The sequence below is a fragment of the Rutilus rutilus genome (genome assembly GCF_951802725.1).
Source record: "Rutilus rutilus genome assembly, chromosome: 4".
NCBI lineage: Eukaryota > Metazoa > Chordata > Actinopteri > Cypriniformes > Leuciscidae > Rutilus > Rutilus rutilus.
The window spans coordinates 13181534-13208297 of record NC_140212.1 but is presented as its reverse complement, the minus strand read 5'-3'; the positions used below and the strand labels follow the sequence as shown (position 1 = coordinate 13208297).

Below are 26764 nucleotides of genomic sequence, written 5' to 3'. Positions count from 1 at the left end.
TGAAAAATGAAAACAAACTGCGAGTCCATGAAAACAGAAACTAACTGAACATAACAGTGACAAATATATTTTTTAAGGACCATATTAAAATTACATTTTCATATCATAAATAGCAAAAAAAAATCTTTTTTTTGTAATTTAGTTACATTTTTATGTAGTAAGTGTGTGTGTGTGTGTGTGTGTGTGTGTGTGTGTGTGTGTGTGTGTGTGTGTGTGTGTGTGTGTGTGTGTGTGTGTGTGTGTGTGTGTGTATACAGAAAGCTGTGCACTAGCAATGGCAAGTTCAATTCATCAATCTCGCTGACAGAAAGATTGCAAAAATAGACCTTTGTTAAAGGAACTCAAATCACTTCTAGGGTGAAGTTTGCCCATAGGGATGTAACAACTTCATTTTGCAGATATTTTCTATGACCTGATAATGCCAACATTTTTGAGGCTCAGGCAGTATGCAGCATCCATGCAGTGAAACATGGTGGATACTTTGGGGGATCATTCTGGAAATGGGTAAACTCATAAGGATAATGGGGAAAATGGATGGAGCTTAGTCCAGATAAACCCTGGAGAAAAGCATCCTGAAATCCAGACGAGTGCCTGGACCTGGAAGATGATTCAGATTCCAACAGTGCAATGACCTGTAACACACTGCTGTAGTCAGACTGGAGTGGCTTGAAACCAGAATGGTTAATGTCTTGGAGTGGCCCAGTCAATCTCAAACAACTGAGCACCTGTGAAAGTACTTACATGCTGCTGTTCAAGAACTTCATGGGGAAAATTTGACAAAAATGAAGATACACGATGACAGACACTCAGAGATGTCTGACATGACTGCCATTAACATCTGACATGACTGCTGACAAATGTTTCCACACTTTTAACTCTGAGGGACAAATACTTTCCTACTTCCATTGCAGTTCTTCTTGTAACACACAGTTCCTGAGGTAACTGATGTACACTGTAAAAACGAAGATGGCAAAAAGAACATAAAGAACTGTGCATATGCACATTAACCTGTATTCTGTAATGACTGTGTGTTGCAGACTGTTCAGAGTGATCTGGCCACACATTCACACTCACTATAGAGAGGAAGGGAGACAGGTGAAGTTAAAGACAGCTAGGCATCGCAGCTTATGGTCACTTCTGAGATTTTACAATAGTAAATAAAACCTAGTAAACGGACACATCTCAATTCTACACCAAAAACGGGAAACTTGCACTTGTTGTCACACGGCGAAGTTGTCACAAGGACTATTTCTCTGTAACGGTAAGATTTTGCATGCGTGTGTGTTTTCTCTAGCTTTCTTTTTTTCTGGTAACATATCTCACAGAACTTCTGTGCATACCATATTAAAATAGTAATAATATTTTTGGTTTTAATAGTTGTTGGGTAAACAGACAAGTTGTCACATTTTTGTCTGCAAACAAATTTGTTGCCCAAACCAATGTTTTCATATTTTTATTCATGATATTTTACATTTTGCATGGTTTCTGATTAAATTTTGCTGAAAATCCTACTCTATGCTATTTATGGCAGGTTCCATTGTGTCAACTTACCCCATTAAGTGTGACAAGTGTGGCATTGTCAACTGCAGTACCTGTGTATTTAGTGAAGTGTACAGTATTATTTATTTATTTATTCTCTACAATAACAGAAATTACACATGCTCTGTAAGAATGTATCCAAATAAAAGAAAAATACATTTAGTATTCTATTTTATTGTATTGGTCATTTGGAAATGACAGATCTCTGGTAGAAATATTAGTCAATCATGGACCGATATGATTTCAGAATGTCCACAAGCTTGGACTAAATATGCAAATTAAATGTGAACTTTTATATTCCTGACATGATGAGTATCAGTCTGCTTAGAAATATGTATCTTTAGAAGTTAATGTCTATTGTGTGTTATGACAATGATAAATAATTAGCTTGCAGAAATGCTGAGATTAATTTCTGCTCATTACGTGCTGAACTTGTTTACACAACAGCAAAGGGAAAATATCTCAGTTGAAGGAGAGCAAATCTCCAGTGTTCCAATGTCATTTAAGTTTTTTATTTTTTTATTTTTTTATGTCTCTGAAATAATTATTTGGTTTGAGAAGTGCAATCCCTAATAAGGTGTATCAGAAAAAAACAACAGGGGAAAAAGGAATCAGGGGAGCAGCGTCTTTTGAGTACAGCCACTGTGTTTGTGTTAATGAATGCAGGTTGGGTTAATGACGAGGAATAGACTTCAAACAGCGCAGTGATGCTGTCTGTCTCTGATGGGGGTCTTTTTGATGCTTTTTCATAACCGCTTCTAAGGATAAAGTCTTTGCATAGGCTGCTCTCGTCTCTATAGCGCACGGTGTCACGTACATGCCGAACTTTGATCAGGGCTTTAGGTCAGCAAGTCTGTTGTAGAAATCGGGAGTAGTGATTGGAGACTGAAAATGGCTCGTCCAATCACTTACAGCCGTCTTCATTTGCTTGAGAGAGATGCAGTGTGACAGTCCGTGAAATCATTTAACAGGTCTGCTGAGGCTAACAATGTGGGCTGATTTTGGACTTTTAAATAACTTAAGGCATTATATTATCATTAGGGTAGTAGTTGTTGTTTTTTTCTATAGGAAGCGTGTGGTGTGTGAATCTCAATACAAGTCAGACCCCATCTGTACCTAGAATGTGAAGTGATCCTTAAATACATAAATATCCATATGATTTTAGGGCTGTCAGAGTTAACGTGCTAGTTTAATTAAACGCAATTGAACACATTTACGGCGTGAGTTAATTACCACCGATTAAATTCAAGAATGGTTGCTGTTCTTGCATCTATATTAATGGGATTCCTCAGAACGGGATCGTCTTATTTGTGGGTTCAAAATGACAGCCTCGTATCTGAACCCTCCTTCATACCTTTCTATATCTGCGTCTGTTTTTACACCCTCTCTCAGTCTGTTATTTCCTATCAGTCATTCTCTTTGCATCTGTCTTGTTTGATGACATAAGTGCATGTTATCTAGCGGACTGAGGGCTGTTTAATTTGATCTAACCAGATGAAAACAAAACGGGCTGTTCCGTCACTCATCTCTGTTCTATGGACTTATTTCCTTCCTTCCTTCCTTCATTCATTCCTCCCTCCTTTTTCCGGTCTGCTTCTCCTATCATTCTTTTGTATACACACCCATTTCATTTGCTTCTCCTTCATTTCACTCTCTCTCTCCTTCATTTGTTCCTTCTCTTTTGTTCTCTCAATCAATTTTTTTTTTCTCCCCCACATGCTCTATCGTGCTTTCTCTCACACTAATTGTGTTGTGAAACACCTTTGCTGTGTGTTTCTGGGCCCGAGTCCATCAGGGCCAGTGTGTGTGTGAGTGTGCGTTTGATGTGTAGTGCTGTCCGCACTGCTCTGTATGCTGGTGAGAAGGGGATCATTATGTGTGCTTGTATTCGAGTCGTTTTTATTTAAGATGCCAGACAATGGACTGGTGATTGAAGAAAACAGCAGGCTGACAATGAGTCTCTGTGTCTGATAATGCAGCACCATCCTGCCGGGCAGCTTTAGGAGGGCCCCGGCTCATTGTGGCTCCGAGGAGAAAGGGAGAGAGGGAGCGAGAACAAACCCGCTGCTTAGTAGGAGGAATATTTTGTCGTGGTATGTCATTATTTTGCAAATTTGTATTATCTCATCATGTTGTCTTCATTGTAATTGCGGCTAATTAGAGGGCTAGTTAGAGGCCGGGCTTTGAGGCTAGCTTTAGCGTGAAAGAAGCCCGCCGATTAGCACTCTCCACCGGAGGAAGCACAGAAAGGGGAGATTAATCTGGTTACCTTGACGACACTCGCTTCCATCTGCGAGGAACAATGTGGTTTTGTTTCTTTGGATCAGTTCGGATCAACAGAACGTGGTGCTCTTGCTTTAACAATGCCCAATTCTGTCTAACCTTCTCTGTCGCCCTCCTGTTTTGGGCCCCCTTGCCACCTCCACTCCTTCTCTAAATCTTCATCCCCTCATCTCTTCACTACTCAGTTTTCTTGCTTCTTGATGTCCCTGTGATTTTTCAGACTCTGTGACTTTTAAAGTCTTTAAAGTGTGTGTGTGTGTATTAGGGATGGACATTGTGATTGTTTTTGTCCACTTGACGCATAAAAGATAATTGATCGAACTATTCAAGTACTCGACAAATGCATCACCCAACTATTTGACAAGTAAATAATCGACTTCTCGAGAGGTAAATCACCTAACTACTCGACAACTTGACAGATAAAGCATCTCACCACTCGAAAGGTATACATCATCTGTACTCGCATACTCGACAGGTAAATCCTCTCACTATTTGAGAACTTAACAGATAGATTATTCAACCTCTTGACAGGTAAATCATTTGACTACTGCCAAACTCGACAGATATAAATCATCCAAATACTCAACAGTTAAACAATCCGACCACTTGACTGGTAAATTATTTGATTACTTGATCACTCGGCAGGTAAATCATGTGACTACTCGAGTACATGACAGATAAATCATCTGATGACTCGGGTACTTAGCACATACTACTACTACTACTACTACTACTACTACTACTACTTGAGTAGTGTACATATGCTCATTAAAAATAATTTTGTCTATATACATATACAGTATGTTTGACTGATCTGATCATTGCTGTTATGATTGAGTACTCTGGTACATGTTGTCCATCCTTAGTTGCGTGTTGATTGAAAGGCAGGAGAATGTGTGCTGTGACAGGCGGAGGTTACCAGAGGTTGTGACCTTGTCACTCCAAGCCTGAAGATTTTTCCCAAATCCTCCTCTGGGCTGAAAAGCACTTAATGAAATAATACACCCGTCTGACTGTAGACCCAGCTTAGGGACACCCCTCCAAACACCAACCGCAGAGACAGTGAGCTGTGAGCCTGTACAGTGGAAGGGAGAAGGCTTTTAACAGTAAAAAAATAAAAAAAAGTATTTTGTTTTCTTTGTGATGGGGAAGAAAAGAGAGAAGGAAAAAGAGGAAGAAAATCAGCCTCTCGTTTCACATGTAAGTGTTCATTGTGATGAGCAGTTAGAGTTGGAGCACAAAACGCTGTCTCTCCATCTGGTGTTCACTTTGCACTCTGAACAGAGAGAGAGAGAGAGACAATTGAAAGAATGCCAGTGACATCTGCTCCCATGGGCGCCACAATGGAGATCCATAGAGATCATACTCGCACAGCCCTCACTTACAAAGACACCACTGTACGTGTGTGTGTGTGTGTGTGTGTGTGAGAGAGTGTGTGTGTTCACAATCCATGTGATCTGGGACTTCACAGCATCTTGACAAAGCCATGCCCATTGTACTCTCCAAAGATGGAACTCTTCAAACTTCTGTTCTCTATTCTAATTTAGAGAAATGTAGCAAAATACATTTATTTATTTATTTATTTGTGTTTGGATATTGTTGACAGTCTGTTGGTCTGTCAACTTTATGCCATTGTTAAAAATATAACATGTGTGTTTCTAAACGAGTGAAGGCAGGCATAATGTACAATCAGCCTGTTGTTATTGCAAAAATAAACCCAGACAGGATGATCAAGCTTCTTTTTTGGAGATTATGACCAGGTGACTATACATTATTCTAAGGTAAAGATCATTGTAACCCACTAGTAATGACTCAAGTATTACCAAATCCTTCATAAAGAGTTACTAATTATTTGGAACAGTATTCTAAAGTGAAAAGCAAGATAACTCTCTAGTAATGACTGAAGTCATTAAGCTTTTAAGGTTTTTAAGGTTTTAGATATTGATTCAGACGGATTTGGTAACACTTGACTTGAGTCATTACTACTGGGTCGCCATGATCTTCAATTTAGAATACTAATATACATTTTTAGTAATTCCTTTAGAAGGAAGTAACACTTGCATCATTAGTGGGTTTAATGATCTTCATTTTAGAATACTGATCCAAATAATTCCAGCAATTCCTTTAGAAGGATATAGTAACACATTACCATCCAAGTCATTTTAGGGAGTTATCATGCTTTTCACTTTAGAATGCTGATCCAAATAATTAGTAACTTCTTTTGAAGGATTTGGTAATACTCGAGTCATTGCTAGGTAGGTTACAAGGATCTTTGCTTAGAATTAATTATACATTGTGCATTACTCTCATTAATTATAAACCAGTATATAGTAGTTCTTATAGTCCTCTGGCAGGTATAAAAAAAAATAGTAGTTACTGATTAGCTAATAGTGAACTACCTCATTCAACTGAGCGCTGTTACTTAATTCGTTAATCAGAGTTTCTTGTTAGTTAATGGTAGTAATTAGAATGTTAATATTGCGTTACTCATTTGTTCCAGTGTAGTTATTCAAATGACAGTATTCTAAAGTGTTCCCCCAAAAATATATTAAATAGGAAAGTTATTTTAAATTGTAGTAATACATCACAATATTACTGTTATTACTGTATTTTTGATCAGATAAGTGCAGTCTTGGTGAGCATAAGATACGTTTTTTTTTTTTTTTACTTTTATCTTACCAACCCCAAACTTTTGAATGGTAGTGCATACAAAAATATGTTCATTACTTTTTACTTTGGACAATTTATAAATGGAACTGTTTTTGTAAATTCTTCCAGTTTCAACCTGAAGTACAACAAATGAGGGTAAGGCTAGTTCGTGTATGTGGGTTTGTTAGTGTGGGGGTGTGTTTTTGTGTGTTTCTGCATACTTATCTTTGAGGAAAATTTCCCCTGTTGTGTTTCATGTGCATTCAAACCGGAGTCTGACGATACGCTCGTAATTTTCGTAAGTCATCTCTCTCCAAATCGCTTCAAAGATTTGCAGAGTGCCAAAGATTTCCACCGTTTTTTTTTTTTCCTCGGGCCAGTTCTGGCGCGGTGCAGCAAGGCGTGATGAACAAATAAACAACAAAACAAAAAAAGAGAAGTGCAAAAAAACAATATATGAACAGAAAGTGTTTTTTAAAGGACCTCTGTCGAAATGAACTTTTAGATGTGTCTTCAGCTGCACACATCTGCTGCGTGTGGTACATCTGTTCTTCAGCCACTGAAAGCTGACAGGAAATATCCTCATTATTGAAGCGTCGCTGATTTTTCATATTCACTCGATCATTTGTTCACCCACCTGTTTATTCGTTCACTCATTCACTCTCTCCAAAATAGCAGCTTGATTTGAATGTAGAGTGTCTTGTGTCTTCACAGAGGAAATGAGGGTGTTTTGTGTAGAAAATTGCTGTGGTTTGAGTTTACATATGGAAGCCAACTGAAATGTTGGAATTTGGAGCCAAGATGGCGCTCATCATGCACTTGACCAGATAGAGGGTGTGTGTGTGTGTGTGTGTGTGTGTGTGTGTGTGTGTGTGTGTGTGTGTGTGTGTGTGTGTGTGTGTGTGTGTTTGTGTGTTTTTGTGACTACACCTGATGATTATGCCTTGTTTGGCAGGAGCAGTGGGGGCTATCGTGCCACGTCCTCTCTATGGTCTGCTTACCGTCATGGCAACCCAGCCATGGCCCCGCTCTCTTAATGGCAGCGTTTATGACATGATGTCACCTGTGTGAGCAAGCTATTGTTTGACTCCTGCCCACGTGGCATTTTCCTCCCAAACACATGGCCTCTCTGTTACATATACACTTAGAGGAAAAGAAAAAGCAATGGGAGCTGGACCGGCGTGTTTCACACTGCTTTAAATTCTACTGCTTGAGTCATGACTCCTTAATAACCTACGACACATCAATGCAAATTGTGTCTTTTTCTTCTTCTTCTTTTTTTTACTCTGCCTCATGTTGTTCCAAACATGTATGATTTTGTTTAATAAGAATACTTAAGAATGTGCTACCGGCTCTTTTCAGTATAATGAAAGTGAATAGGGACTGGCTCCAAAATAAAATTAAGTGCTATATACCAAGTGTTCATAAGTCATTCGAGCCTTGTGTGAGAACCAGACTGATGTTTGAAAAACAGATTAGAAAATCTGAATATCTGACCTAGCTCCTACTGGCACATTCATGATGATGTGGGAGGTATGGTGATAAAAATCTTTTGATTTGAATCTTTTCACTGATTCAGTTGATCCAGTTGACAACAACTTAATGATTTGTTCACAGGTCGAATTGATCTGGTTGTTGAGTTCAACTCATTGATCCAGTGAGCCTGTCACAGCAGTTAACAGCTGAAGTTAAAAGCTCAAGAGAAGATCGAATGACTTAAATTTCACACAAATATATTGTGCAGTATGACTTCAGAAGACTTGAAACATAGTAATTGAGTCATATGGAGCAATTTTAAAAGCCTTTTTGAGCTTGAAAGCTCCAGTACTCATTCATTGTAATAGCTTGGAAAAGAGCAACCAGCATATTATTCAACATTTCAACACCTTTCACGTTCCACAGTAGAAAGTCATGAAGGTTTGAAACAACATGATGGTAAGGAAATGATGACACTTTTTATTTTTAGGTGAACTAAAGTAGTTTTTTTTTTTTTTTTTTTTTTTTAAATCTAATAATACTTTGTCACTTACATATCATGGGACTTAATAGAACAGCCTTGTATCCTAATGAAACAATCAAAAGTGTGTGTAATTATGAACTGGGTGTCCGTGGAGATCAGCGAACAGATGGGAATTAGTCATTGTTGAATATCAAAGAGTGCATGGCATCGGAAGCAGATCCTAAAATCACAGGGAAGTGACATGGGAGAGAGATAAAAAATGAAAAGTACAAGCAGTATAAAAGATGCAGAAGAAACAGAGCGAACCCTCACCTTTAGAGACCCGTACCTATAGGTATAGATGCTAATGAGATCCCTTTTTGGGAGGGGGAGGGGGGTTAAGGGTGATAGAGAGTATACCAGGGTATTGTCTACCCCAAACACACACAGACACACACACGGCCCCCTCCCCTCCTCGTGCCATGCAGTCTGCTTGGCGATGCCCTCTGTGCCATCTGTAGCCTGTGCCCTGTGTGCGTGCCCCTCCCCCGCCCTCTGCACTGTGCTGGGTGGGCTTAACCATCTGTGTGCCAGAGGGGGATCACAGGAAATGGACATTACACACAAACGTACACAAGCACATATACATCCACTCTGCATGGATGAGCCCTAGCTATTCCACCATGTATTCTTAACGGAAGTCCTGTATGCTGGTAATAATTTTATTACCTATATATGAGTAGCTAATTTAAGTTCAAGTTTATGCTTTGTAAGGTAAAATGTAGTGACCAAAATAGTGGTCAGGCCAATTAATTGGCTAATATTTGGGCCTTTTTATCTCAATGGTGATAATTAAATTCTATAACTAAATTGTATTTTTATTCTAAATTGTCTGTCTGTCTGTCTGTTGGTTATATTCTTTAATTCTTTTTGCGTACCAAATGCTACAATTATAATTTTATTATACACTTTTTATATTATACAAATATGTATTTAGTACATTATTTTATTTTATATTTATTTTTATTTATTTTAATTTTATTCTTTTATTTTTTGTTAAATTAATTTTGTGTTATTTTATTCTTTTATTTTATTATATTATATTATTTTATTTTTCTTGCCAGAGACATTTGTTTGCTCATAATTGGTCAGTCTTTTAACATATCTATTGTTTGTGTGTACCTACTTTACCATGTTTTGGGGATACATTTGTACACAAAAGTGAGATAAACCTTACCATATGTGTATATGTATATGTATGTGTGTGTGTATATATATATATATATATATATATATATATATATATATATATATATATGTGTGTATATATATATATATATATATATATATATATATATATATATATATATATATATATATATATATATATATATATGTGTATATGTGTATAAATATAAAAAAAAACCGTAATAATAAAGTAAATGAAATGGGGTTGTTGTTGTTTTGTAAATCTGTAAAAATGTTAGGGTGTGGGCTAGGGTAAGGTTACAGTATTCAAAACTAGCATCGCAATGTCCCCATTTGTATAGCCGTGTGTGTGTGTGTGTGTACAATTATATTATATTGTGCCATGGTGAACGTAGTGAACACATATTGATTACATTGTAATCATTCCATTGTAAAAACATCGCCTCTTCTGTTTTTTTGTTTTCCTTTCTTTCCTCCCCTCTATTATTATTTCCGCTTTCCTCCTTTGCATTCCCAGAACCCTCCCTGAGGAAGTTCGTGCTGGATGGCAGTATTTGAGGGTATTTGGCAATCTGGGAATGGGGAAAAGTCTTGGATGTTTGGCAGGTGTGTGTGTGTGTGTGTGTGTGTGTGTGTGTGTGTGTGTGTGTGTGTGTGTGTGTGTGTGTGTGTGTGTGTGTAAGGAAGGATCTAGGATGTTTGGATGAGATTACATGGCACCATGTCTGACAGTTTGGCATGGTAAATGTTGGCCTTATGTGTTTGCTAGGTAGTCTAGGAGATTTGCCGCTCTGAGGGTCAGCAGTGTCAGGTGTTTGGCTGAAAAGTGGAGGTGGTGTGGGGCTTTGAGCTTGTAGTCCTCGGGAGTTGACAGGACCGTGGTGGGCAGAGTGGAGTGTTTGGCGGCGAGAGCGTGAGGGGCAGAATGGGTGTTCTGGCAGCCGGGTCCAGGATGGACGGGGGACGCCCATGGCACAGTGAGGAAACATGGCTGGAGGATTATGCAGAAAGAGAGGGAGAGAAGTCTGAGCGGCAGAGGAAAAGCTGAGAGAGAGAGGATGTGCCTCCAGGTGAACAGGATTAAGAGAAAGATCTGTTTGCAGTTCCCCTCAGAACTCCTGTTGTCTCTCTCTCTGCCTTTTCGCTCTCCCTCGATGGCTAATCGGCTTCCTCAAAAGCAGTCATTGCAAACATTACAGTTCCCCAGAACAAACAGGAACGCCACCGCCGTACCTTAACTTTCTCTCCCCAGAGGAAAGAAAAATTACAAATGAGATCCCTTTGATATCGACATTGCTTTTCCTAGACGGCAGTAAAATGACATGGAGAGCAATTGAAATCCCCTGCTTCTCAGATTTTTATCCCGAGAGAAAGACTTTAGTCTCACGTGTTGTTATAGCTGTATAGCTGTATATGTTGTATAGCTGGTAGCTTGTTTTCACCTCAGAGATTTTTTTTATAAGAAATAAAGTCCCATTGTGAGAGATAAAGTTGCAATTATGAGAAATATAGTTTAAGTCAAGTCACCTTTATTTATATAGTGCTTCATACAATAGAAAAAGTTTCAAAGCAACTTCACAGTAATAAACGGGAAAAGAACAGAATCAATGATGCGAACATCATCAAAAGCCCTATTCGGACGGTACTAGTTTTTCAGGGGGGTCGTTAGACAAATTTGTGTTTCACAGCCGTACTTTGCTATTTTAATCCCGTCCGAATCTGCCAAGTCTGTGTTTTTCTCACGCAACCTCTGTAAATATTCCAAGTCAAATTACCATACTGTTTTTCGGCAAACTCAACATTTCTCTGAGAAATCTAATCCTGTCCTAATGCGAATGTCTGTGATTGCTGATCTTGTGTTATCCTAACACTTCTCCTTGTGTGTTTTTGACCTAGCTGAGCTACCGTTTGCGCACCAATCTTCGCCATGCTTTTATTTCGTTTCAATATGGATGGTATCAGTGTCAGGAAAGAGTAAGATACTTGTCTAGATTTCTCTGCTCACTTATTTACTATAAACAGCCACTGCTATAAACTTGTGAAGTTTACTTGAATGTTTTTTTATTAATTTTTTTATATAATAAATTAAAATAATATAAACAAATAATTAATAAATTAAAAGACATGATGCACACACTGCACATGAAATTCTGTAACAGCCACATCTAGAAAACACACACTCCCACTTCTGTAATAAACACGGAGATGTTGGTCCCGTCCGAATCGGTACATGAAATCACAGACGAACAGTGATAAGAATTGTAACTCAAACGTCTTTTAGAAAACTCCCGTCCGAATAGGGCTAAAAATGAGACAAATTCACAGAACTCTACAGAAGACAATACTGTCATTATTCAGCTCGAGTCAGTTCGATGTTGATTCAATTCAGTGTCTCTGTTGCAAAATTTGTCAATTATGAAATAAATTTGATTCAGCTATACAGTTGCAATTACAGGCTTCTGAACATGTTGTCTCCTCCTGAAGTTCCTGAGGAGATCTCAACAATATCTCTTAACTAAAACCTCATTTCTCGTTTCTCAGGTAGACACAATTGACTTTTTAAACAATAAACTCTATTTTCATTATGCAGTAGAGCTTCGGTCTTTGCTTTATTCACCGTTAAACGGCGATTGCGGTGGCAGCATCAGAGGCGTGGAAGCAGGCGGAGGATGAGGAGGTGTTGTAGCTGCAGGCTGGAGATCTGAGAGCTTCTCGCAGATGGACTTTTAGAGGAGCTGCACAAAGCCACTGTGGAGAATCATCTCAATGCTGTTTTCTCCCTCCCTTGTTTTCCTTCCTCTTTCCTGACTGTTCTCCGCAGGCACAGAAGTGCCGAAGCCGTTTAGAAGCATGTGCTCTTGAGTTTCCTGGAGAGAATTGCCAGGTATATTCTCTCGGCAAACTCTGTCACACGAAGAACTCAGGACTGACACTTAAAGGGGTTGTATAATGCCCTTTTCACAAGATGTAAAATAAATCTTTGATGTCCCCAGAGTGTGTATGTGAAGTGTTAGCTCAAAATACCCCATAGATATTTTTTATATAGCATGTTAAAATTGTCACTTTTTGCACGTTTTTGTGTCTGTCCCTTTAAATGCAAATGAGCTGCTGCTCCCAGCACAGAGGGCATAGCTACAATAGTGTATTTTTACCTCACACACACATGCACTGAACATTTCAAAAACTTTTAGCCTTTTATGTTCAAACCGGAGTCAGACAATGATGGAGAGACTCAAGAAGAAGTGACAACATTTCCGAATGTTTAGTTGATTAATTTATGTAGCTTATTTGTAGTTATCTTCTAGTCATTGATTAGCATATTCTGTCATGATAATCTATAAATTGTGTTCCCGGGGGCGGGGTTTATGTAAATTTTAGGGTTGGTGATGTCACTAACCCGGGAGGAATCTCGTGTAGTCCCTACCAGCCGTTTGTTGTAGTCCTTAAAAAGCGATTTCTTTAAAATAAAATATCTCCCTTTGCTTTGAACTTTGAGCTTTGTAACTTTGCAGATGTTGTTTATGCTCAAACAGCAACATTACACACTAACTGAAGTTAAAAAAGGGAAATTATAATCAACCACCCCTTTAAATTTAAAAGCGTCTGGGCTTTTGGGAAGAGTTCGATGTACTATGTAGGCATACTTTAATGCAAGGCTTTCTCGCCTGTTTACCCAGATCATTTAATAGGAACTAAGCTGCAAAAATGAGTCAACAGTGGGTTACACACAACTACCAAACACTTTAAAAATAACCCAACAAAATGCCCAGCAGTCTGGGTAAAAAAAACAACAACAAAAAAACACAGTAAATTTGACATTGTAGCCAGTTTATGAGGTATCAGGCTTGTGTAACCGAAGTACATCGAAGTACAAATATAAATTTCCCCAATGTGTGTGTTTGTTTCTTATGCTCACCAATGATATATTTGATCAAAAATACAGTAAAACAGCAATAATGTGAATTTTATTACAATTTAAAATAACTGTTTTCTATTTGAATATTTTTTTAAATGTAGTTTATTCATGTGATGGCAAACCTGAGTTTTCACCAGCCATTACTCCAGTCTTCAGTGTCACATGATCCAACAGAAACTTGCACATGGTGCTCCAGAAAACATTTATTATGTTGAAAACAGTTGTGCTGCTTAATATTTTTGTGGAAACCATAATATATAGTTTTTCAGGATTCTTTGATGAATAGAAAGTTCAAAAGAACATCATTTATTTGAAATGGAAATCTTTTGTGAATTAAAAATGTATTTACTGTCGATTTAATGCATCCTTGCTAAATAAAAGTATTAATTTCTTTCAAAAAGAAAGTAGAAAGTAGGTTGAGTCTAACACAGCAGTTTAGTGATAGGAAGAGTAGATGAACAGAGCAAGGTACGGATGAAGGAATTGAGAGAAAGGATGGATGGATGGATGAGTTCCAGGGGGCATTATCGTTCGTCATTATTTGAGCTCATGCAGTGCTCCATCGCGGCTCTAATGGCGCGAAGACACTTGGTGTTTCTTTCCTCTCTTCACTCTCTCTCTTTCATTCACACTATTCTTTCCCAAGCCTGGCGCTGCAAAGTAGTTTAGTCTGTTAGAGCTTGTTTCAGCCTTGTTATGTGAAGTGAAACACAACAACTGTCTTGTGAGTACCTGTAATCCAGTAGACTGGTTCTTGACTGTAGGTTCATGGTTGTAGTGGTGCGACGTCTTCGTTGTAATGCATTTTGTAGTACCTGAGTCATGTGAGGTTGTATGTCTCTTTGAAAATGAAATGAAGCATAATTTTGCCCTCCAGGTTGTGAATTTTCTTCCCCTACTGGGAGGAAGCACATCTCCCTGGACTTTGAGAGAACAAATGTGCAGTTGTGTTAATATTCATGTCCCCCCTGTACATTCATGTGTTTGTGTATCAGGAATTGGACACTACAAAACAGTGTCAGAATGTGTCATTGCAATATAGCAGGGAGTTTTAATCTTAACAGACCCAGCGACCCCAATCCAGACTCAGCCAAATCAGGGATCAGTGTTAAAAAGGATTATTTCATTAATAATCTTTAATTAATAACATCAACATTATTATCTTCTGTAATGCTGAACAGATCAAAAAAGTGCCAGTAAAGACATTTATAATGTTACAAAAGTTTTCCTTTTCCAATAAATGCTGTTCTTTTGAACCTTCTACCATTTACAACATTGATAATAATAAGAAATTATTCTTGAGCTCCAAATCAGCACATCAGAATGATTTCTGAAGGATTATGTGACATTGAAGACTAGAGTCACGGCTGTTGAAAATTCAGGTTTGCCATAAGAGGAATACTACATTTTAAAATAGAAAACGGTTGTTTTAATTTGTAATATTTCACAATATTGCTGTTTTTATCAAATAAATGATTTGGTGAGCATAAGGGACTTCTTTCTAAAAAATAGACCGAACAAAACAGATGCATTGGGCAATTTTATATTTTCTCTCTCCTCTACTGTTTCAATGGCAGTGTAAATAAAATGGAATATATGATTCTTTTTGTGGACCCAAGGTGAAGAAAAAGGGATCGTTCACCCAACGTTTGTTGTTGCTGTTTGTGCAACACAAATCTGTGCAGTTTTACAACTGGTTGGCGGGTCATTCACGACTACAAACGGGCATTATAGACAGCCTAGTGGGTGAAACAGAGAAAAAACTTTATTACAACCCCAGAGCGCCTTGCAGACACATAAAAGTGTAAAACATGTAAAAGCAGTTGTTGTGTATTTTGTGATATGTTGATATTTACCATTGCAAGATGACTGACAGCAGCAAAGGACAACAGACAGATTTTTCAGTGTGTGTGTGTGTGTGTGTGTGTGTGTGTGTGTGTAAAGCCGGTCTTCTGCTGAGGAGGGAAGATAAGGACTCTATCTTAATAGCTTCTCTCGTCTGCCACTCAGCCATCAGACAGAGATTTCCTCTCTCTCAGTCCAGATAAACGCACTTCACAACCTTGTCACATGCCTCACACAAGCCAAAGAGAGAAAGAAAGGAAGAGAATGAGAGATGGGCAACCGTAGAGATCCAGAGAGGATTAAAATTAAAATGCTGTCATCATTAACTCACCCTCATGTCATTTCAAACCTGCATGACTTTCTTCTGTGGAACACAAAAAGGAGAAATGTTTCGGAACGTGCTGCTCTCTTTTCTTTACAGTGAAAGTGAATGGGGACTGGTTTCAAGCTCAAGGTTTCAAGCTCAAAAAAAAAAAAAGTTATCCATATGACAAGCCAACCAGTTGTGAATTTCACAGATTTGGCAGTTTTATTGTAGGCTTTTCACTGGCTTCATTCTGTTAAAGTAGAAAAAATCCAATTTGTGAATGAACCATTTAGACCGGATGAAGCTAAATGAAGTGACCTGCACATTTCTCAAAATATCTTCTTTTGTTTTCCATTGAAGTAGTAAAGTCGTATGGGTTTGGAACAAAATGAGGTTAAGTTAATAATATGTGCAAAAATGTTAGATTTTTGAACTACATTATTTTGATCTGTTTGATATTGTGAAGGATATAAATACTGTTTGGCTTTAGTAGAACTTCCCTGATTTTGCCTCTTAGGGGGTAATAGCTGAATTATAGCGGTGTGTGTGTGTATGTGTGTGTCTGTAACGGTGTAAGGGAATTGTTTACTGCCTGTCTGTGTCAGACCCTCAGTACTCGGGGCCTCTAATGCAGCACAGCTGTGAGGGGGCTTGGACACTACACATCTGCTGAAGGGACCTATTGTGTGTTTTCATATGTGCGTTTGCTGGATGCATGCATTTGTGATAAACGGATAAAGACGGAGCCCACATGCATTTTCCTTTACATTTGTAGTGTTTTTTTTTTTCTTTCTTTGCATGTATGCAAATACCTGCGTGAGCATATGTGTGCGATGCAGTATAATTCTCACATAAAAGCCTGTGGTTAGAAAAGTGAAGTTGGTAGATTTGCCGGAATTGAACGAATCAGCCCATCTGGAGAGTTTGAACCTTGAAAGCACCTGCCTTCTCCATTCACGCTCCTGTTCTCTTAAAAAGCCATCTTCATCAATAGCAGCCTTAAAAGTGGATGAAACTGTGTGGAACTGCTCTTTATTCCTGTTCTGATGGATTTTCTGCTCTGTCTTTGTCTCACTGGCTGTTGTTGATGTTATTTCAACTCTCTTTTTTTTCATTTTCATCTATTTCTCCATCACCTTGCAGCCTTGACTCGAAAGATCGTTAAAATGTTTAACTACAGATAATTGCTACCTGAGAGAAGCTAATTAATTTGCCGCTTATGCTGGTGTGTGCGTGTGTGTGTGTGTGCGCGCATTTTATTCACTACGTTCTTTTCCCTTTGAAACATCTCTACAGTATCCTGTCTTCTGTCACCACTTTGTATTAGTGCTTTCTAAATCAAGCATCACTATTACTATTGCTCATATTTGGAGTTAGGGATTGAAACAACCCCTTGTACCTTAGTATTAAACTTTGCCAATGTTGTCCAGCACAGTTTTGTCCTACAGACATATATGAAATTGTGTGGCTTATTGACTAGAATTGTGCTGTTTCTAAACAATCAGACGATTTCTGCATGATTGGCGGATGTATTCCCACAGACTTTTACTGAAGGAGGGATTGTTTGAAGACTTTCATAAACTTATGTGTGTATATATACAGTATATACACACACAAAACCACAGGAGTTACAAGTATTTGTATGTATTAGGGCCGTTCTGCAAGCGTACAATTTTAGCAGGGGTCAGGCTGGGTCGGTGTGTGCCTTGAACATTGTCATGCTGCTAACAATTTCCTCAGTGATCAACAGGAAAATGCACAAATAATGTTACCACAATGCCCTAACAACATTATTACTGTGTGTGCTGGAGAGGCCAGGTCACAGTGCTATTCTAAGGTCACTAACTTACTCAATAAATTGGATTATCTACCAAACATGACATGATTTTTTTTTCAGGCTTATCATAAATTAAATGCCAATGCAAAGACAATTTTGTTGTAAATATTACCGTGACTTCAGGAGACATAAAGGAAATAAGATGATTAGTGTGTGTATGTGTATGTGTATGTGTATATAAATATACTGTATATACACACTAATCTTATTTCCTGCATGTCTGTGTGTAACTTCACAGACGTACACTAAATGTGTCTGCAGTATGTTCAGAAGGTAGACTGCAGTGTTTGTGAGGTTGAGAAAAACTGTCACACTGTTTAAAGTTCACCGTTAAAGTCTTGCTGCTGTATTTCAATCTGTCAGACGTGCTTTCCTCCGTTTAGAAGAATAGTTCCTTCTCTCTCCCTCTGTCTAACTCTCTCTCTCACTCTCTCCTTCTCTGTAATAAAGAGTGACAGGGGCAGTGTGTTAGTTACACTGTGAAAACACAAAGCATACAGCTTGCTTAAACTCAGATGTGTTTGTGTGTGGTTGACATGCTTAAGCTCAGCATTGAGGGTGAATTCAGGAAAAATGGTAAACCATCTCGATTTGCCAGAATTGAACCTAAAAAGCCTTGGGTTTCACCTAGGTGAACCTAAAAATGGTTCAGGCCGTCTTAATATTTTCTTATTTTATTTTAACATTTTTGTTTAGTTTTAAGGCAAACCAACCCCAAAAAGTGAGGAAATTTTGCTAAACTTTGCAGACGTCTGAGGACATCCTAAAATGGAAAAATGACTGGAAAATGTGTCAAATACATGAACATTTTATATTTTATATTATTTTTTATATTTTACACTTAGGTTAAGTGTGTAGAAATGAATATTGTTTTATAAAAAACAAAAGAAGCCTATGATATTGTACAGCCCCGTTTAGATGAGCAAAGTATGAGTGTGTTTGCGTTTGATCATAAGTGTGTGCATTTGATCAGAAGCACAACAGAGGGACACTGTGGCTGAAGGAAGGGGGCAGTGCTGCTGCGTGTGTGTGTGTGTGTGTGTGTGTGTGTATGTGTGAGTGTGAGTGTGAAGCTGCGCTCCGCGCTACACCATGTCATGCTGGCCCTTTAAGAGGCGATCTAGCAGCTTAGAGCCATAGAAGAGGGGTGGAGAGAGAGTGTGAGAGAGAGAGCGAGAGAGAGAGAGAGAGAAAGAGAGAGGGGAGGGAGTGCGAGGTTCAGCGTGTGAGAGTGTGTGTGCAGCAGAGAGAAACAGAAACAGTCTTTGGTTTTGCGAGAGGTTAGAGGAGCACCAGGCAGCGTGTATGTGTGTGTGTGTTCTCGGAGGTCCCTGGGTGTTGGACGCGTATGTTGTCGTGGAAGGACTCCTGCATCTCAGACCCCTTGTTTCAGCATGCTTACTGAGCCTGAGCTTCCTCAGGAGTTTAACAGGTACGTTCACACACTGACGCATGAGACATTCACTTTACCAAGCCGTGCCGGGTGGAGAGAGCGAGGGACAGGCTGATAAGCAGGAGAAAGTGCGCGTGTGTGTGTTAGTCTAACAAACAGGCTACTTTATTTGTTTGTGTGGCATGTTTAGAGCTTGCTGTGTGTGAACGTGTCTGTGGTTTAGAAAAGAGAAGAAAGTTGAGCGTGACTGCGAGATTTTTGTTTTATAGACGCACTCAGTGAGCATGGAACGCTGGGACTGTCTTCTTCATATCCCACTTTGAAACTAAGTTGTAAATATCTCTAGTGTCTGGTCTAACAGGTTACATGCCCTTTTGACATGTTTGTACACTATATGTCTATCTCCCTGTGTGTGTGTGTATATATATATATATATATATATATATATATATATTTGTGTGTGTGTGTGTGTGTTAGATGGTGTTTGATAAGGATCGGTGATCTCCCGTCAGTGTTTCCCTGGCACACAACCTTTCTTTTTTGCTCATGTTGCACCTCTGGGTAACACGCTTGGAAACCAAAAGTCAGGGGGTTTTTTTGTACAGGTTCTTTTGTACAACTTTCTTGCTTTGCAAAGACTTGCAGTCTTTTTCCCATTTGTCCATGTTGTTTTAATCTCTGTTTTTGTTGTTTTATTGTGGCCAGATGTCTGCGTTGGCCTTCTGTTGTGGTGGTCCGAGGTGGGAAATGTTCTCACCTACTTTAATATGTCAACAAAAGTGGCTTTGCTGCCGAATAAAGAAGGTTTTACTTTAAAGCTCCATAGGGAAGATTATCCATAATACTCAGTTTTAATGCGAGCTTCACCCCCCAACACACACACTTTTTTTTTTTTATTGCATTAGAGCACTGCACTGTTTTACCAGATGAAACTAATCTTTTGTTCAGCGATAAACTCTGGGGTTTTATCCCTGAATTAAGAACACATTTATATGTCAGGAAAATGTGTTTTTAATAAATCATCACGCTCTCTCTGGGGGGAGGATGAGGAGAGGGGGAAGAAAAAGATAACAACAACTATGAGGAATTAAACATTTAAAGGATTACATAGGAAAGCAGAATGTATAGTGATAAATGCAGGGATTACAATGACTTAGAAGAAAAGGATGGTTAAACTCTACTTTCCAGTAATGCTGGCTGTCAGTGGTTAAAGAGCATGAGACTGAGTGTGTGTGTGTGTGTGTGTGTTCGTGTGTGCGTGTGTGTGTCTGCGTGTGTATCTGTGTCTGCGTGGACGGGAGCGAAAGCGCAACATTTGTCCGTGTGGAGTGTATGTGTGGCTGTGTGTGTGTGTGTGTCTCTCCTGTTCTGATGCTGACTGTTTCTAAAACACAAAGTCTGTTTTTATGTTCAATTTGTACAGAAAAAAACAGTTTTTATACGAGAAAATATTATGAGACCTAAAAAGGAGGAAATCATGATGTTTTATGCTTATGTGATTTATAATTATTGTTCGTATGTTGACATCCAAGAGCACTGAAAGTATTTACTTGATTTCGTTTTATGAATGCTTAAATTATTGAATTAAGATGAACCTAATTTTGTTTTTGTTTTTAGAACACTAGTGCAATTTAAGATGCAAAAGGTTTTGTAAAAAAAAATTGTAATAATACGTTATATTAATATTTATACAATGTACATTTATTCATTAAGAATATTTCCTGTTTGGTATTGTTTATTTTATATATTTGACATCTAAAGATACAGGATTAAGTGTTTTAAGTTATTAAGTGCAAGTTATCTGTACTATAAATAAACAAATTCTAATTAATATTGCTGTATCTTAAATATATTAAATACATATATTATATTAAAATATTATGATATAATATAATAACTGTATTATTATTATTATTATTATTATTATTATTATTATTATTGGTGTGGTAGTTTGAGTGAGTTTAGTTTTATTGGAGGATCACAGAGGATATTCTATGGCCAAACTGTCACATTCCTCAAAGAGAGAGAGAAAGCAAGTGAGTGAAGGAGGGAGGGGGAAAGGGGACTTTAACACTTCTCCATTTGTCTCCCTCCTTTAATGGATAGTTGTGTTACATCTCTCTCTCTCTCTCTCTCTCTCTCTCTCTCTCTCTCTCTCTCTCTCTCTCTCTCTCTCTCTCTCTCTCTCTCTCTCTCTCTCTCTCTCTCTCTCTCTCTCTCTCTCTCATTCTGTCTCTCTGTCTGTCTGTGGGTCAGACAATTCTTCCTGGTAAAGATGCACAGAAAACACTGTGGGTTGGTTCACCACTATGCGTGTGTGATTGAACTTGCTGGTGACAAATGTGGCTGATGCACTTCAATTTTTGAATCATTCAAGTCAAAGATAAAACTGATTAAACCACCAGCCTGCCTTTACCTCTGTCACTTAAACACACATTATAGCAAGCAAGCTGCTTTGTAGAATACGCAAAGTGTGGCATTATGTAGTTAAAGAAAAAAAAAAAAGAGGTCCCCATGAGGGAACAAGCTTGTAAATCATACAGAATGAGTTTTTTTGGAAAATGTAAAAATGCAGAAAGTTTTCTGTGATGGGTAGATTTAGGGGTAAGGGGATAGAATATGCAGTTTGTATAGAATAAAAAACATTATGTCTATGGAGAGTCCCCACAAAGATAGTAAACCAGACGTGTTTGTGTGTGTGTGTGTTCTGTCTGATTGATGGAGGTTCTGGATCTTCTCTCTGGGTCATTCATTGCAGACTGGCTCCATTGTGTAGTCCGTGTTATGAGCTTTCTCAGCGGCTTGATAACCGTGTCTCCATGAAAAAAAAGGAGGGTCAGCATAGAAGAATGCTGAAGTGTTTCCTCCTCCCCCCTTCAGAAGTCTTCCCAGACCTCCCCTGTGCGATCAGCTGACAGTCGAGACATCCTCTGAGATAGAGGGGAAATTTAGGTTAAAGTCTTATTTATCAAGACCGAGAGGATAATAACACAGAAACCGTATGACATCAAGGTCAGAGGTGAGGGCCCAAACAATTGCATCATTGGGAAGGATAATAAACATCAATGGACTGCTTGGCTAAGTGCTTTCGTTTGTATCCGATCCTTCAAGCTGTATAATAACAGCTTTGTACATGCAGGTAAAGGAGGAGTTTGGCAGGAAGGATGTTGCGTACATCTTTTAGACATAATTTGTTGTTGTGCAGGCCTATATGAATGGAATGAATTGTACCAGCACATGTTTTCACAGCAGCCGGGGCTTCTGGGAGCAAAACACGATGGATAATCATTTGACGGGGATATCATATTCACAAACCCTCACTCACTCTAAAAGAAGGCAAGCAGAGGCTGAGAAAGTTTTCATAGAAGTTTCAAGTGTGTGTGTGTGTTTGTGTGTGTGTGTGTGTAATATGTAAAATGTCAGTGAAAACATGAGTCAGTCCAGAGAAATAAATAATTAGAGAAGAGAGATGACAGGAAACTATGCAGACAGATGAAGCGATGACTAAAATACTGGCAACCCCCCCTCCCTGTATATGTGTGTTGATGCAGCAGTTGCCTTGGCGCTGTGGGCACGACACTCTCGCTGGTGCCTTGTGTCCACCCAGCGGCAAACGCTCACCATTGCTTATTGTGCGTTTGTGCGTGCAAACGGGTTGTTTTTGCTTTGCTCATATGACTTTTGATTGTGTGTGTGTGTGTGTGTGTGTGTGTGTGACTTCACCTCCATGCCTAAACAGTAATGGCTGACAGTGACATTAGGCTCTGTGTTCTTGCCTTTTGTGGCGACGCTGGACAGGAAATTGGGGTGGCCCTGCAGCCCTCGCGTCAGAGGGGGAAACAGAGGCAGCTTTGTGTTTTCCCTGAGTACGTGTGTGAATAATGTGTGTGTATGTACAGACACGTACGTATGTGTCAAATGATTATTCAGTGACTTTAAGGGGGGACCAAATCTTTGTTAGCACATTTAGCTACCTATCAGCTATCTTAAAGACATTGTAAACCAAATTTTTTGTGATAGATATATGATGTGTAAATCTCTAATAAAGTAATGAGCTATTTTTGTGGTTAAAGTACCATCTAGTACAGATCCTATTAGCATTTTTTTTTTTTGGTGAATGTGTCTTTTTACCACTTTACTGTTACTGAGATGTTTTTTTAACGTCGTTAAAAGTATATGCACTTTTTTTGTTATATTTTTTCAAGCATTGATGAGTGGAAACGTGATCTTTAGATGATGTTCTGGAAAATTAACCCGCAGAAAATCCAAGTGCCCTCACAGCAGCGGCGAACACTGTGATTAGTGATTACAACGTGAATGATGAAGAGCCCTCAAAAGTTTGCACTACGGATGAATTTACTTCAGCGGAGTCGCTCTCTCTTGACTCGCTCTTCGCTTCCTCCCTGCTGCCGGCCGCTACATTCCCACAGAGAGAAAAATTGAGAGAGCTATAAATAGCTGTAAAGTAATATACTTAAAAGACTGTTCAAAACAGAGAGAGTTGGGCACAAATGGTTGATTGTGCAAAGGGGGCTGTCCTGACGGGACTATCTGCGACTTTATCGTCCTGGGAGCAGAAGATAAAGAGTAAAAAAGGGATGAGCACATCTAATGTCTGTGTGGATTGTGAGGTATTCTCAGTTTCCTTCCGAAGGCATTGCTGTTGTTATCTGTGCTGAACGGGCTGATTGTCTGAACTTTTGGACACACTTCGTTTCATTCCCACAGTCTGATAACAAAGAAGAGCTGACCTACCTAATGAAATAGTTATATTACACAGGAATTTACCTTCACCCGGTGTAATGATGTTTTTGATATATTTTTTTTATAATGCCTCATTAAAAAAGAAATATTGGCAGTGTTCGTGTTGATTTACTTGGGAGATATAAATGCCCCCTAAATCTGACAAAAACTTCCTTGGGGAATGCCCAGGGATGTCCTCAAATATAAAAGTAAAACATTTAATTAATATTTAGTGATAAATTATTCTCAAAATGTTTATTAATAAATAAATTGATGAATATAAAATATCATTTATTCTAAAATAAATCAAATGTTATTCATATGCACAGTTTTGCTGAAAGGCTTCAGTTATTAGGTCAAATAATCATTATTATTCGCATTATATATAAAAACGATAGATAGGTGTCTATCATGACTTTTTCAATCATTCTCTGTATATCGGAATGCTTTTTATCGTAGGCATTCATGCGACATCCGCAAAGCATCATCGTGCAAGTTTTTCTGTGGGCCATGCACATCCCAAGTGTGTGCGTATGTGACACTTTTAGCCTCTAAATTATGTCCTGTCATTAGAGGCACTTCTGGAGTGTTAACCACTGCTGATGGTGATTAGGTAAAGCTCCTAGATTCAGTATTTAAAGTGCAGCTCCACTCCGCTGTTTAATGGACCCTGTATTTTGGACGATTAGCGTCTGCGGAGAAATGTACATGTGATATGAGAGGGACTTAGGAAAGCGCTCAATCTGTGTCTAAGCTCATAGGGAAAGTGTGCCTTTAATCTGGGCTTAATGTACGCAGCCGGCGGGAGGGGGTCGAGTGGCACACACCGGTGGGGCGGCCATTAGCTTTTAACAATTAGCCATGAAAGTTAGCCTCTAAACCTGCAGTTCAACTGCGATGGGACTGGGTGCGAATGCTAAAGTTCATGAGATATGAAAAAGTGATGGCATTTTCTTTGATAATACACCCCGAACTGAATAATACTAATGTTTGGAGATTATACTGACATCATTTGTGTTTCGGCATATGTGTTTAGTCACCTCACCCGTATCAGCACGTTCGGCTTTGATATTCAAGGCTATTTATGAATAACGTAATTCTTAGCTTTGTGAAAATGAATGGCAATAAAGTTATTAATCCACCAGATAATGAGCGAAGACTGCTGTTAAAGTTTACAATGCAAATTAAGCAAATACGACTAGCCTGCAAGGAAGCTTCAGAGACTGTTCTTTGTGCGTGTGTTGTGTTAGCAAGTGTGTGTGTGTGTGTCAGCGGACAGGGTCTGTGTGTTTGGCAGGCCGGCCTTTATTGGAACCACAGAAGGATGGAGTGAAATTATGCTAATGGCTGCTAATTATGACCTTGGAGACCAGCTTTTCTGCCAATTTATCTGCTTAATAAAACCCTCTCTTTTTTAATCCCAACATCTCGACAAGCTTTAAATGTTTCATGTAGACTTTCCACCATGACAGGTCTGCCAACTTTAAATAAAATAGTGGCTATAACCTGCTCACCCGGGGAGCAGAATTGTATAGTAATTATACTTCAAAGGCTCGCAGGAAAATAGACATTTTATTGCACAAGAGGAGCTGTGAAAAGCTTCTGTCAATGGGCCGGCAAGGAAGTAGGGAAGAGAGAGGCAAAAGGAAGAGTGCACGAGACGGGGAAGAGCGCAAAAGAGATGCAGACGTGTCCAAAGTAGCGCACGGATAGGAAACAGCTGTGAATTAGTTGAAAATAAATGTTGAAGCTATTTTATAACACTCACCTGAGTATTTATGCAAGGAATATTGCACTGGGAATGGGAAATTATAAGAAATGGTTCTGAAACGGATTACGCTAAATGATTCCGGTTCCATTAACACTTTTAAGGAAGTATTTTCTTTTGTCTTTTAAAAATTATATACTGAACATAAATTGCTTTTTATTTACATATTTTAATATTGTTCTTTAAAGTATTTTTTACTACAAATCACTGATCTGAATGTGTTCCTACTAGCTTTCCAGCTACTCATTACTCTAATTTACTGTAAGTCTCACAAGCCTTAACTAAACAGTTGGTAAAACAACAGTTCTCGCTTCGAGTTGGATGTGACGAGCAATTTGCTGGTTCTAATAAGAACCGTTTCTCGATTGCCTACGTTTAGTTGAGGGTCGTGTGTGTGTGTGTCTTTGTTGGTCCTGATGTGTGTATTGGGGGTTGGTGTGTTAGAGAGAGCGGCACAGAGGTGTGTGTGTCAGAGTGAAACAAAAGGGCCCAGTGTGTATGAGTGTCTGGAGGTAGAGTAAACAGAGTGCTGGTGGAGGGGCAGACAGGCCGTGCGGCTCTGACGGCCCAACTGCAGTTTATACAGCTGCACTGACTGCTTTTACTGCCCCAGTGTGAACCAGCATACAGCCAACGTACCCCACACACACACACACGTTCACATTCATACAGCCAAATTAACACAGATATGGTCTCTAGTCTCACATTCGTACATATAATACACCTGTGTTACAGAATTTGTTACGCCAGAGCAGTTGCTGTCAGACTCTGCATCAAAGTGTATCATTTAAATCTCACCTGTACAGTCGAGACTGTCTTGAGCACATCTTTTCATAGCTGCCAGTCTTAGGTTTGATTGAGGCGAGTCTTTTTTTATCCCGTCCAGACGGTTAGAAACATTATATGGTGTTTGTCTTTACAGCTAATCTAAACCAAATAAGCAGTAAATGAGAGAAAGAGAAACCTTAGCAGCACCCAGGAGCTCAGCCAGATGTGGCGTCTGAGTCAGACCAGGTCTATGAGTATACCATTCAGTTCAGCACACGCAAAACGGACCGTACTGAGACTGTGGATGCTAGTTGATGAAGGATATTGGAGCGAAAAAAATAACTGCACCCACTGTGTACATATGTGAGTTTCAGTTTCTACCTCAGAGCATAAAATAAAAGGAGTAATTATGAGATGGTGTAATATAAGAAATAAGGTTTTTAAGGTATCAGGTCTGAGCTATAAAGTCAGTTATGAAATCAGGTTTATGAGCTATAGTCACATTGTGGAAAATAAAGATGTAATTGCAGGGGAAAAAGGTTACAATTGTAAGAAATAAGGTCACAGT

General features: G+C 38.8%; 1 protein-coding gene across 10 annotated transcripts in view; it reads left to right on the top strand.

The window, feature by feature from the left end:
• Positions 1-26764, top strand: part of sox5 (SRY-box transcription factor 5) — a 198240-nt gene that overhangs the window by 110328 nt on the left and 61148 nt on the right. For 2 of the 10 annotated variants that reach the window (XM_084408171.1, XM_084408169.1), the window contains exon 1: positions 18745-18956. The exons of 5 other annotated variants lie outside the window; for them this stretch is intronic. In XM_084408171.1, the coding sequence (XP_084264297.1) occupies positions 18919-18956 (38 nt within the window). In that variant the 5' untranslated portion in view covers positions 18745-18918. Of the gene's footprint in view, positions 1-18717; positions 18957-26764 lie in introns of those variants that run through there. 3 more of the 10 variants (XM_084408175.1, XM_084408174.1, XM_084408177.1) reach the window with 3 other exon arrangements.